Here is an 11,963-nt window from a genome sequence, read left to right on the forward strand (position 1 = left end):
TGGATGGATGGGTTGGTGGGTGGGTGGGTGCGTGGGTGGATGGATAAGTTGATAAGTGGATAGATAGATGGATGAGTGAATGAGTGGATGAATGGGAGGGGAGATGGATGGATGGATGGATGGATGAGTGGGTAGATAAATGGTTGGATGGGTGGATGGATGGATAGATGGGTGGGTAGATGGATGGGTGGATAGACAGACGGGTGGACGGTTGGATGTTAACAGCGGGGTAAGAGTTAAGGGGCTTTGGAAACAGACAGGCCTTGATTTGAATCCTGGATCCGGCCCTGTCTACAGTGGGAGGAGGGAATGGCGTGTCACATTTCTGAGCCAAGGATTCTCTGGGAGGCCTCTGGGGGTTGTTGTGATGATTAAATGATGCATGTAAAGTGCTGAGCCCAGCAGTGCTGAGCCTAGTATGTAGTAAGTGCTAAGAACCTGGAGCTGTTATCATCTTCATCGACCAGAAAGGAAAGGGGAAGCGTGTTTGTTGGGGAAGGACGTAATGGAGGCCTGCAGGTGGCTGTCCTGCTACCATTTCCCTCTCTTCCTAGAAACTGAATCCTGGATTTCCTTTGGGAAGTTTTGTGGTTTGAGTAGCTTATGCCAGTCAGCATATTCCATTCTCTCAGGTCCCTGTGATTGGCTCCAGGATGTGTATGAGACTTAAGTTGGTCCAATCAGACTAAGCCTCAGAATATTCGCTGGGAGGGCTGGGGCACAGGCTCTTTCTTCCTCACACTGGATACAACAAGGCCTGTGGGCCAGAAGCTCCTGGCAGTTACGCTGGGAGTCCCAGCCTACCGATGAAGCTGAGGCACACAAGGAAAGTGGAGAGACAGTGAGAAACATTTTTGAGCTGCTGGGTTGAGCCTCACCTGAAGTTGGTGATCCCTGAACTTTACAGTGATATGAGGCAATTAATTTCCTCTATATTTAAAGCCAATCTAAGCCAGATTTTCTGATATTGGCCATCAAAAGTATCCTAGCTGGTAGGGAAAGGACATAAGAAAGAGGCCAAATGAGTGGAATGTCTAAGGAAGACAAGTCAACAACTGTTGGGTGATACCAAGTTGGGAAAAGCTTTGGGTGCCGGAACTTCAGCTACTATCTTCCACTTGACAGATAAAGAAACTGAGGCCAGACAGGTTAGTTAAGTGTGGAGCTGGAGTGGACACCAAAGCCTTCTGACTCCTGACTCAGCGCTCTTTCCCGCCTACCACACAGCCACTATAACCAGGGAGAAACATACCCCATCCGAGGGCCACAAATCCCTGGAGGCACTTCCTCTCAGAGAAGAAGGAGATAACCAGGAGTGCGTGGAGGTAGAGGCCTTCCACCAGCAGCCAGGTGTAGTTGGCCACGATGCAGTACTGGAAGAAGACCATGACCAGCTTGCAGCCCACCTGGACAGAGAGAAGCAGGTAAGCTCCAGCCTGGGCAACTGTGGCTTTCCCTCTGGTGACTGCACCCAAAGGAAGCGACAAGGTGTGGTAGCAGGCAGGGGACAGGCCACACAGAGAGCCTCAGGGGGGAGTCCACAGGCCAGCAGGCTTGGTCAAGAAGGTCAATGAGCCGTTGGAGGAGCAGGAACTGGGTTCAAATCCTGGAACTGGCTGCCAAGTAGGGATGAGGAAGACACTCCTTCAAAGGCAGAACTGTGTCAGATACTGCCCAACCCCCTCATTCTTTGGATAAGGAAGTTGGGGCCAAAGTGGGGAGGGGACTTCTGAGCAAAGGGTTAACAAAACCCTTTCTGAGCTCGGTTTCCCTGGAAACAGATGAAGAATGGGTGTGCCAGCTGTGTTAGGAGGCAACATTGCTTCTGGTAAACATGGCCCCTGACTGGTAAATTGCATCTGGACTGGAGAACTAGAAATACCTGGTGTCATAACTCTGGACTCTCCTAATGCAGTGACACTTGAAACAGGCATGTCCCTTGCAGAAATCCCTGGAAGCTACATCTAGAGATTGTGGCAGACGATCGCGGTTCCTGTGGGGCACGAGGCTTCTAAGCGAGCGTGGCTCCCTCCCCCACCCTCTGTGGGTACCTCCCTGACGCTGAGCTTCAATGGCGAGAGGGGAGCTCTGGGCACGCCCATGAAGAGGAGGCTGCTGTTGTCCGCGGGCCAGGGGGCTCCTGTCCTCGAGCCCCTGGGGACTCTGATTCCAGGTGTGACTCGTGGCCGGGGCCAGCTTGTGAGTCTGAATGTTTAGTTGAATCTAGCAGGCTCCACGGTGGACACTGCTGGACTTGTCCACAGCTGGTCAACGAAGGGGTGGGGCCAGAATTTAAATCTCCTGACTCCTGGTCTGACACTCTTTCACCCTAGAGGACTCTAGGAGGGGCATGGGCCCTACCCTAAGGGACTTCTTAGTCTGAGTGAAAAATAACACACACACACACACACACACACACACACACACACACACACACACAGACAAACTATAGACAATACAAAACTCACTAGATCTGTGAGGAATTACAGATGTGAGTGGTGTGAAGTGATGGGCACTCTAGGTTGGCTGCACCAACCTCAGTTTCCAGTCCCTTCTCCCTACCACAGTAAAAACCCTCAGTCTCCTCATTTCCTTTGCGGTTAAGTGTGATCACATAACAGAGTTCTAGTCAATGAAACGTAGTGGGAGTCCCTGGGGAGGGTGTTCCTTCTTAAATGAAAAGGCAAAGCCTTCCAAAGAGGAAAAAATATTTGGCTTTTGCTCTTTCTTCTCTTTCTTGCCTGGAACACAGACGTGAGGCCTGGAGTCACAGCAGCCGTTTTGCAACCACGTGGTGGTGTAAAGTATGAGCTCAAAGGCCTACACTAAGGATGGCATATCAGAAAGATGGAAAAAGACTGTCTTTCGTGGCATCATGGAGCCACTATGCCACCTCTGGATTCTCCCTCTCTAAAGTATTTATCATGGGAAACAAGCCCATATGTTTAAGCCACTGATGTACATATAGTTTTGTGTTATTTGCAGCAAAAGGGGTTCCCAGTTGACACGTGGATGATGATAAACTAAGAGTCATCTGAGCATTTGGAAGGAGAAAGACTGTTAGATTTAATAACATACAATTATTTTATTGCAGACACACATACACAGACATATCAGCACATGATCATCTTTCTCTTTCCACAACCAAGCCCAACCCTCTCTAGACCTACAGCCGGGACCTGGCAGGAGTAGGGAAAGGGGGAGCCTTGCTTGCGTAACTAATTCCCAGAGTGTCTAATCCACTCTTGGAAACGAGGAGTTGAGAGACAGACCCCACAGGCTTCCCGACAAACTGGTCTCATAAGTGACCCAGATGGTACGTGGGGCCTTGGGAATCTCCCTCAGCCTCCAGGCCCAGTCCCAGCACTGGCCCCTTTACCCGAGGCGCCAACTACAGCCTCCGTAGGGACTTGGGGGAAGGAGAATTGGCCACAACCCTCTCCAAAGTTAGGCTGGGGAAGGCAGGTAGGCCTGGCTGTGCTCTGGAGCCGCCAGGTACGTTACCCTGGGAGCATCACAGTGGGCGGCGTCATCCGAGAAGAGCACAGCGTCCTTGATGAAGTTGGAGAGCGCACGCAGGATGAAGGACACGAACAGGTGCATGTGGATGTAGTTGCGGGTGCAATGGAGCCTCCTGGAGGGGACAGAATAAGGGGCCGCAGGGCTCAGGGCCAGGAGGGCCAGGGTCTCACCAGGCGCGCCCCTGCCCCAGTGCACCAGGGAAAGTGAGCCTCTGGACACGGCTCTCCCCAGATCGTAGGTCTCTCTGTTAGCAGAACCTGAACAAGAACCCAGACCCCCAGGTGCCCAGTCTCCCCTGTCTCATGCTATAATTAAAAAAGAAAAGCTGGGAGTTTAAAAACGGAGAGTGGTGATGTTTGCACCACTTGAACGTGATTAATGTCACTGAATTATACACGTAAAAAATGTTGAAAGGGCAAGTGTTTTGTTGTATATATATTTTACCGTGATAATGAGAACAAAAGCAAAAGCTGGGGCCTGGGGGCGATGTTGCATCCTGCCCCGACCGCCACCACGCCCGCGCCCCCAGGGTTTAGTACAGGAGGAGGCTGGCGGCAAGAACGGGAGGGACCACGTGGCACAGAAAGAACTCGGGCTGCGGGAAGAAATCAGACCCAGGCTGGGCCGCTTTTTAGCTCTATGACCTTGGGCAAACCTCTTAACCTCTCCGAGCCTCGGTATTCCCCCCTCGGCTGTAGGGGAGAGAAGTCTGTTACTTGTTCGCCTTCTGATAACAGAACCAGGCTTTCTTAGGGGAACCCACTCCAGCTCTCAATGCGGATACCTCTACCCATTCTCACGGTCGTGGCAGACCCGACCAATCAGAACGCTCTAGCCTCTGGCCGCAGTGATTGGCTCAGGGTTGGGCATGTGACCAAGCTGGGCCTATGAGGAGCGCCCCCAGGACTTCCACCGGAACTAACCGGCTGTGGGTTCCTTTGGCGCTTGGTGTTGCGCAGCGGCTGGAATGACCGGTCACAGCTGCTGCTGGTTGTCTCTGCCCGCCCTAAAGAAAGCCGACCTGAGGTGAGGTCAGTGCAGAGCTGCGAAATGGAGCAGGCTGACCTAGTTCTGCTGACACCTTTTTTTAAAAAAAAATTTATTGTATTTGTGTTGTTGTTGAGGATATACACAGCAGAACATACACCCAGTCAGCAGTTTCTACATGTGCAGTTCAGTGACACTGATTACTTTCTTTGAGTTGTGCAACCATTCTCACCCTCCTTTTCCGAGTTGTTCCTCCCCCATTAACATAAACTCACTGCCCCTTAAGGTTCCTATCGAACCTTTGGAGTCGCTGTTGTCCATTTGATCCCGTACAGTTTTTAAAATAGCACAACGCCCAAGGCAGACATTGTTTGCTAGTTAAGCTAACCTCCTGTTGATTTTAAGAAGACTTCAGGGAATATTTCTGGTTTAAGGTTTAAAGATTATCCCAGGGAAATAGTTTCAGGGGTTCATCCAATCTCCATGGCTCCAGAAAACCTGGATTCCCTAGGACTTTGAAAATTCTGTTCTACACTTTCCCCCTTTTGATCAGGGTTCATCTATAGAATCTTTGCTCAAAATGTTCAGTAGTGGTAGCTGGGCACTATCCAGTTCTTCTTTCTCATGGCAAAGGAGGCAGTTGTTCATGGAGGCAATTAGTCCCACGTTCCATTTCCTCCTGCTGTTCCTGACTCTCCTGCCTCCTCTGTTACTGCAGGCTAATATAGACCAATTGCTGTGCCTTGGATGGTTGTTTGCAAGCTTTTAAGGCCCCAGGCACCACACAGTGAACTAGGAGGTGGAACAGAAGCACTAAACATGTTATTAGGCCAATTAACTGGGATGTCCCATGAAACCTTAACCCTAAACCTCCAGACCAAGGAACCAAATCCCATGAACTGGTTGTGCATAAGCAGCCTCAGCAGCCATCTTCTTCTTTTGTTTTTTGGTCACTGTTGCAAATTCTGCTGATAACTTTGAGCCCCTAGATCCAGCCATGGTTGAAGCCAGTTGTCCCTGGCTTGTCAAATACATGGGTGAGGCCACTGCGGGATGGAAAACGGGCAGTGTATTCTCACCGGAAAGCACAGAGGATGCTGAGGGCGACCAGGAGCATCACGAGGGAGGAGCTGTAGCCCACAGTGTACATGACCTTCAGCTTCAGCAGGTATGCGTGCTGCAAAGAGAAGCAGGTGTCAGCCCCACCCACCCACCTGGCTGGCTCAGAACCCACCTGCTTCAGGCAGCTGGAACCCCGCCCACCCTGACAGTTACTCTGTTCATACCCAAGGACACCAATGTACAAGTCCTAACATCTTGGCTTTGGAAAATATCCTGGGAATCATCTGATGCTAATTCAAACTTCCACCACATGTATATGGTCCCCTTCCAACACCCTGAATTCAGCCTGTACTTGCATACCTCCCGGGATGAGATGCTCACTGTCTTTTGAGGAAGCAATTCAGTGTATGATATTAGATATTTTTTCTCCTGTGAAGCTAAACTCTTATTATGTTTTATATTGCAACTTTGATCTTTTTTTTTTTTGGCCTTCTGGAGCCCCTTAAAGTAAACTGAATCTATCTTGGACTTTTCATTTTAGATCATTTTCAATTTACAGAAAAGTTACAAAGATAGCACAGAGAGAGCTGTCATTTTTTAATACAGCTATCTAGCTCTCACTTTACTTCTCAGCATTAAACATTCCGTCTCTTTCATCTCCTTCAACATCCTTCACCATTTAGCTCAGTTAACCACTTGTTGATATGCTCCAGCTTGTCAATGCCCTTCTTAAATGAAACACCCAGAACTGAATAGGTGAAGAGCTCCAGATGCATTCTCTGACCAGGAACAAGTAGAGTAGAGCCATCACCTCCCCTGATATACACACTGTGCTCCTATTAATGCAACCCAAGTAGGCATTCATTTGTTCAGCAGCCACTTCACACTGTTGACTCATCTTTAATTCAAAACCATTTCAACAGACTCTGCAATAACGGGAAATAAGCGATAAATTCAAATGCCTGCATTTAGGTTCAGAAAATAAATCGCATAACCATCCAAGAAGAATCAAGGAAAGGAAAATTAAAACAATACTACTATACCAACAGTTAACAAATATTTAAAACTAATAATATTCTATGTAGATGAGGCTGTCGTGGGAGTGAAAATTGGCTTCATCTTTCTGGAAATAGGGCAATACATATCCAGAATCTTTGGAATATGCATTCTCTTTGACCTCCCTTCCACCTCCAAAAATTAATCCTAAGCAATAATCAGAAATATAAAAGCATACTTATATATAAAGATGTTTATCACAGAACTATTTGTGATTTAAAAAACAACTTCCAAATGTCCAACAGTAAAAGAGTTAATGAAATTATTTGAAGTCCAGATGGTTTTAATGAAATGCCGCCAATAAACGGATGCTTACCGAGAGTTTTAAAAGATGTCAGGACATGCTGATAACGTAATGTTAAGTGAAAAGGCAGAATACAAGCAGCGTGAGCCCAGCTATTTGTTAAAAAAAAGTATTAGGTCGAACTATATGAAATTGCTCTTTTTTTTGTAGCTCAGAAGTGATTGAATACCAGCAATTTCATGTCATTCAATCTCATACTTGCAAAGAAACAAGATTGTAAGAAATATATTAGATGTTAATAATGGTGAACTTTGGATTATAGGTTGGTAGATGGCTGTTCTTTTCTCTTGTATTTCTTCTATACGTCTATAGTCTGTGGTGCTATTTTAAGTGCTATTTTATAATCAGAAAAAAAGGTAATTGATTAAAAACAAAAAGCGCAAGAATAATATAGGAGAAATCTGGCTGACAGCTATTCATATGACAAAGACCTTGAGGTTGGAATGGCCCAGGCTCCGTGGTGTCAGGGCTGTGTACTGTAGGGAAAGAGTACAGGCTTCAGAGCCTGGAGACAAGGGTTCTAAACCAGGACCGTTACTCACCAGCTGTGTGACCTTGGGCAAATTAGTTAACTTCTCTGAGCCTCAGATTCCTCATCTGCAAAATGGGGATAATAATATCTAGCTTGCAGGCTTGTTGGAAGCACAAAGAAGGTAGGTATTGGGTAAAGTTTCTAGACACCATCGCATGTTAATTTCTCTCCCATCCCATCACCCCCCACTCCCCACCAGTCAGGGCTGTAAGACGGTATGAAGCATGAGGCAGCTGCTAAAAAAATTAGCTCCACTCTTGGTTACATCTATGGAGTGCTGCGGAGATGGGCTGGTCATGTTTGGAGTGTTTTGTCTAGTTCTCGGTGTATTATTTTACAAGGCATTTCCTGAGGAGGGTGATTATATCATCTGCTGAGTTCATGAAAAAACTGGGTACATTGTATCTGGAGAATTAAAAACACAGCAAAGCAAACAAACTCAGGGGATAAAAGTACTAGAAGGATCGGCTGGTAGAAGGATAAGCCCTACTCTGTGAACTCCGGGGGGAGTTACCAGGACACAGATTTTGGCTCAGGGTGACTTATGGATTGAACTGTGTCCTCCCAAAACATCTGTTGGAATCCTAACCGCTGCTGTACTTGTGGATGTGATCCCATTTGGGAATTAAGGTTTTCTTTGTTATGTTAATGAGACCATTATCAGCGCTGGGTGAGTCCCAAACCTAACCGTTTTTGAGATACAAAAAGCAGGTTAGGTCCAGAGAGAAGCAGGTACAAAGAGGAAAGACAGATGGCACGTGGAGATCGCCAAGCCCTGCTGGGGATGCTGGAAAAACTGAGACAAGGATGTTCCCCCACAGTGGACAGAGAGCCTTCCCCTCGAGCCCGTGCCCTGAGCTGTGAGACAATAAACTTCTGTTTGTTAAAGCCATCCACTCTGTTACAGCAGCACTGAGAAACTAAGACAGTGACCCCAAATCTTCTGACAGTGAGAGGTGAGCTTCGACAAAATGGCTGCCGTGACCAGGCGCTCCCCTGCTGATGTAACTGCTTGCCCAGAAGCCAGGAGCCACTTCTCAGGGATGAGGAGGAAGAGGCCCAAAGGACAGTGGTTCCATTAGATTAATGGTTCCGAGACTTTGGGACTTGATAGGCCAGTGGAATGTCAAAAAATTGGGGGACCAAGATTATTGGGGTCAACCCATAATCTTGCCATGTGCAGGATGAACCCCAGTGCTGGAGGGCTTGTCAGCCTCACGCAGCTCCGGGGTGCATTTGGACCAGTCTGTGGTAGGCTGAGGAGGCACGGTGAGAAGCGTGAGTGTTCAGGTGGAAGGTTCCATCTGTCCTGTCCCTGTTGTGTTCATTGTCTGCCCGGTGATCCTCAGCCCATCCCTCATGAAGACTGGCTGCTGCCTTTTGTCTGGGAGATCTGACTCAGAAACAGCCTTGCTGCCAGGAGCCCGATGTGACCCTTAATCCCTCAGCCTTCAACATCTGTAACTGTGTACCAGCCCCAGGGCACTGGGGTCCAGAACCTTCCCTGCTGCCTGTCCTGTCTCTCTATTGTGTACAGGCTGTGACACTTTCTTCCTGTGCCCGCTAGATCAAGGGTCAACAAACCCTTTCCGTAAAGGGACAGATAGTAAATATTTTTAGCTTTGCAGGCCATAGGTCTGTGTTGCCATGACTCACCTCTGCCCTTGTGTGAAAATAGCCGTAGACAATGTCGTTGTTAGCTATTGTTGAGTTGTCCCAATTCCTGGCAACTCCATGCCCAACAGAACAAAATTCTGCCAGGCCCTGGGCCACCCTCATGATCGGTTGTGGATTAGACCATTGTGATCTATGGGGTTTTCACTGGCTAATTTCTGGAAGCAGATTGCCAGGCCTTTCTTCCTAGTCTGTCATAGTCTGGAAGCACCTCTGAAAACTGTTCAGCATCACAGTAACATGCAAGCCTCCACTGACAGGCGGGTGGTGGCTTGGCCGGGAATTGAACCCGGGTTTCCCTCGTGGAAAGTGAGAATTCCACCACTCAACCACCACGGGGCCCCTGCTATAGACCGCATGTAAATAATGGGTGTGGCCGTGTCCCAATAAAACTGGGCGTATTTATTTGTTTTTTAATAATTTATCATATTTTTGTTGTTGTTGAGAATATTCACAACAGAACATACACCAATTCAACAGTTTCTACGTGTTCGATTCAGTGACGCTGATTACATTCTTCAAGTTCTACAATCATTCTCACTCCCCTTTTCCTAGTTGTTCCTTCCCCGCTAACATAAACTCACTGCCCCTTAACCAATAAAACTTTATTTATAAAAGCAGGCAGTGGGATGGACTCAGCCCGAGGGCCATAATTTGCCAGCACCCTGTCTAGATAAGCAAACCCCATTTTATTTACCCAGGTGGAAACTCTGCCTGGCCTTTCTGTCGGTCTGAGTCCGTTACTGGTGTTCGTCAATAATATAGCGCTTATGTCCAAGCAGGGAAGTTTAAAAAAGAAGAAGAAAAGAAGACCAGCGAATGTGTGTCTTCACCATCATTTGACAAAAGAAGAGACATTTTAACGATAAGAAGTAGGATGATTCAAATCTCAGACACAGGACAAAGTTTGCATCAGTTTGTGGACCAGCGTTTTGAGACCGGGGTCTTGAAACCCTTCCAATTGTAGGAATTTTGGCGTTTTTTTTTTTTTTTTTTTTCAATATGAACTGAAGCCAAGCGAGGTCTCTTTCCCACTATTTTGGACAATTAATTTTCTGCATCAAATCCAGATCGTTCCATTTCCTTTTGTAAAGGATCAGCTCCTTGGCTTAGGATTTTATAGTTTCAGCCCGTCATGAACATGGACCCCTGGGCTCTGTCCTGTTCGGCTGAACAGTCTAAGCTAGTGACTCTCGATGTGGGGTTCTCATTGTGTTGACCCCGAAAGTTTAGGAGGTCCTCGATAGTTCTTAGGAGTGTGAAGGAGTCTAAGCCAATCATGCATCCCACCTCTCCGCCCATGACGGGTTCCGGGGTGGGCAGGCCTAGGTCACTTTGGGCAGTGAGATGTGAGGATGCGCTTGCTGGAGGTTCTGGTAAAGAAGCTCTCTTGTTGTAGGAACCTCTTGTTGTAGGAACGAGCCATAGGGAAGCCAGGTTGTCCCTGCCCCGGGACAGGCAAGAACGGGGAAATCGGGGCTCAGATCACCAATGCAGTCACCTTACAACACGAGAGAGCTGGTCTTAGGGAGACGCCACCAGCAAGGACAGATGGAAAGAACCAGGTCCTTGGGGGCTTTGTGGTGCCGCTTCGCCAGACAGTCCTGAAACTTGTTCTCTGCTTTCCCAGTGATGTGAGCCACGCTTCCTTATTCCGCCAGTTGGAAATTGCTGTTATTTGCAGCCAAAGCATTTTTTGCGTCTTGATCCTGCCACCCATCCAAAGAACATTCCCTCTTAATTTTGTAGATTTTACAAATTTGATAAACATAAGCTCCATGTCTTCATATGAGTCAGGGATGGAAATGATAACCTGCAGAGGGCAGAACTTCCGAGACAATAAAACCCATCGACTCTGACTCACAGCGACCCTATAGGACAGAGTAGAACTGCCCCTACGGGTTTCCAGGGAACGGCTGATAGATTCAAACTGCTGACCTTTTGGGTAGCAGCTGAGCTCTTAACCATTGTGCCACCAGGGCTCCTCCAAGACAATATGTGCCCCTAATCAATACTTGCTGGGACTTATTATTAAATCACAGCATCTGACCAGATCTCAAGAGCGCATTGTATTTTCCCAACGGACAAGAAACCCCGGGAGGGAAGAAACACCATTGTCTGCTTAGTCCGGGCTCACTCTGTTTCGCACTGAGCAAGACCAAGTGACCAAGCACAGAGAGAGGGGTCTCAGAAGTGGGTGTGGCCCGCCCCCCAACGTCATCCTTTCTGTCTTAATTCTGCCTGTCTCTCCCCATGCTTCTCGAGCGTGCTCCCGTCCCACCCTCCCAGAAGCTTGTCCACCTGTATTCCCGGTGGAGTTTAGCGAATGGCACTGCTGGCAGCGTACCTCCTGGGGGTACACGCACCTCAACGGGGAGGCGAGAGAAGATAGAGGACTTGGTTTGAATCCTGCCTCTGCCACTTGATGAGGATTTCCTTAACCCCTGTGAGCCTCAGCTTCCTCATTTGCAAAATGGAGAAAACAGTGAGCTCACACGTTTGAGGATTTGATCGAACGAGCACTAAGCAGCTGGCCCGTGTAGATGTCTAGTACGACAACAAACATTCATTGTATGTGCCAGGCACTGTGCTAGGCACGGGGCCATGGGAATGAATAGGACTCCTTCTGATCCCTCACTGCTACATCCGTGGCTACACCGAAGCCTGGCCCATGGTGGGTGCTCAGTAGATGCTGGCTGAGTGAATGAGTGTCTCCACGGAGCTCCTAGTTCAGCGAGACAGAAGGTGGCCGAAGCTGGCCGTTTAATATAACATGGATGGTATAATCTACAAGAAAATCCAACACCTCTACAACAAAAAGACAAA

General features: G+C 48.0%; 1 protein-coding gene across 1 annotated transcript in view; it reads right to left on the reverse strand.

Moving 5' to 3' along the window:
• Positions 1-11,963, reverse strand: part of SCTR (secretin receptor) — a 121,108-nt gene that overhangs the window by 20,090 nt on the left and 89,055 nt on the right. Inside the window, exons 9-11 of the mRNA XM_012559499.1 lie at positions 5,589-5,686; positions 3,505-3,634; positions 1,253-1,406 (exon numbers count right to left, since the gene is read on the reverse strand). Of these exons, the coding sequence (XP_012414953.1) occupies positions 1,253-1,406; positions 3,505-3,634; positions 5,589-5,686 (382 nt within the window). The remainder of the gene's footprint in view (positions 1-1,252; positions 1,407-3,504; positions 3,635-5,588; positions 5,687-11,963) is intronic.

Source organism: Trichechus manatus, unplaced genomic scaffold, assembly GCF_000243295.1.
Source record: "Trichechus manatus latirostris isolate Lorelei unplaced genomic scaffold, TriManLat1.0 scaffold00255, whole genome shotgun sequence".
In the NCBI taxonomy this organism is placed as follows: Eukaryota; Metazoa; Chordata; class Mammalia; order Sirenia; family Trichechidae; genus Trichechus; species Trichechus manatus.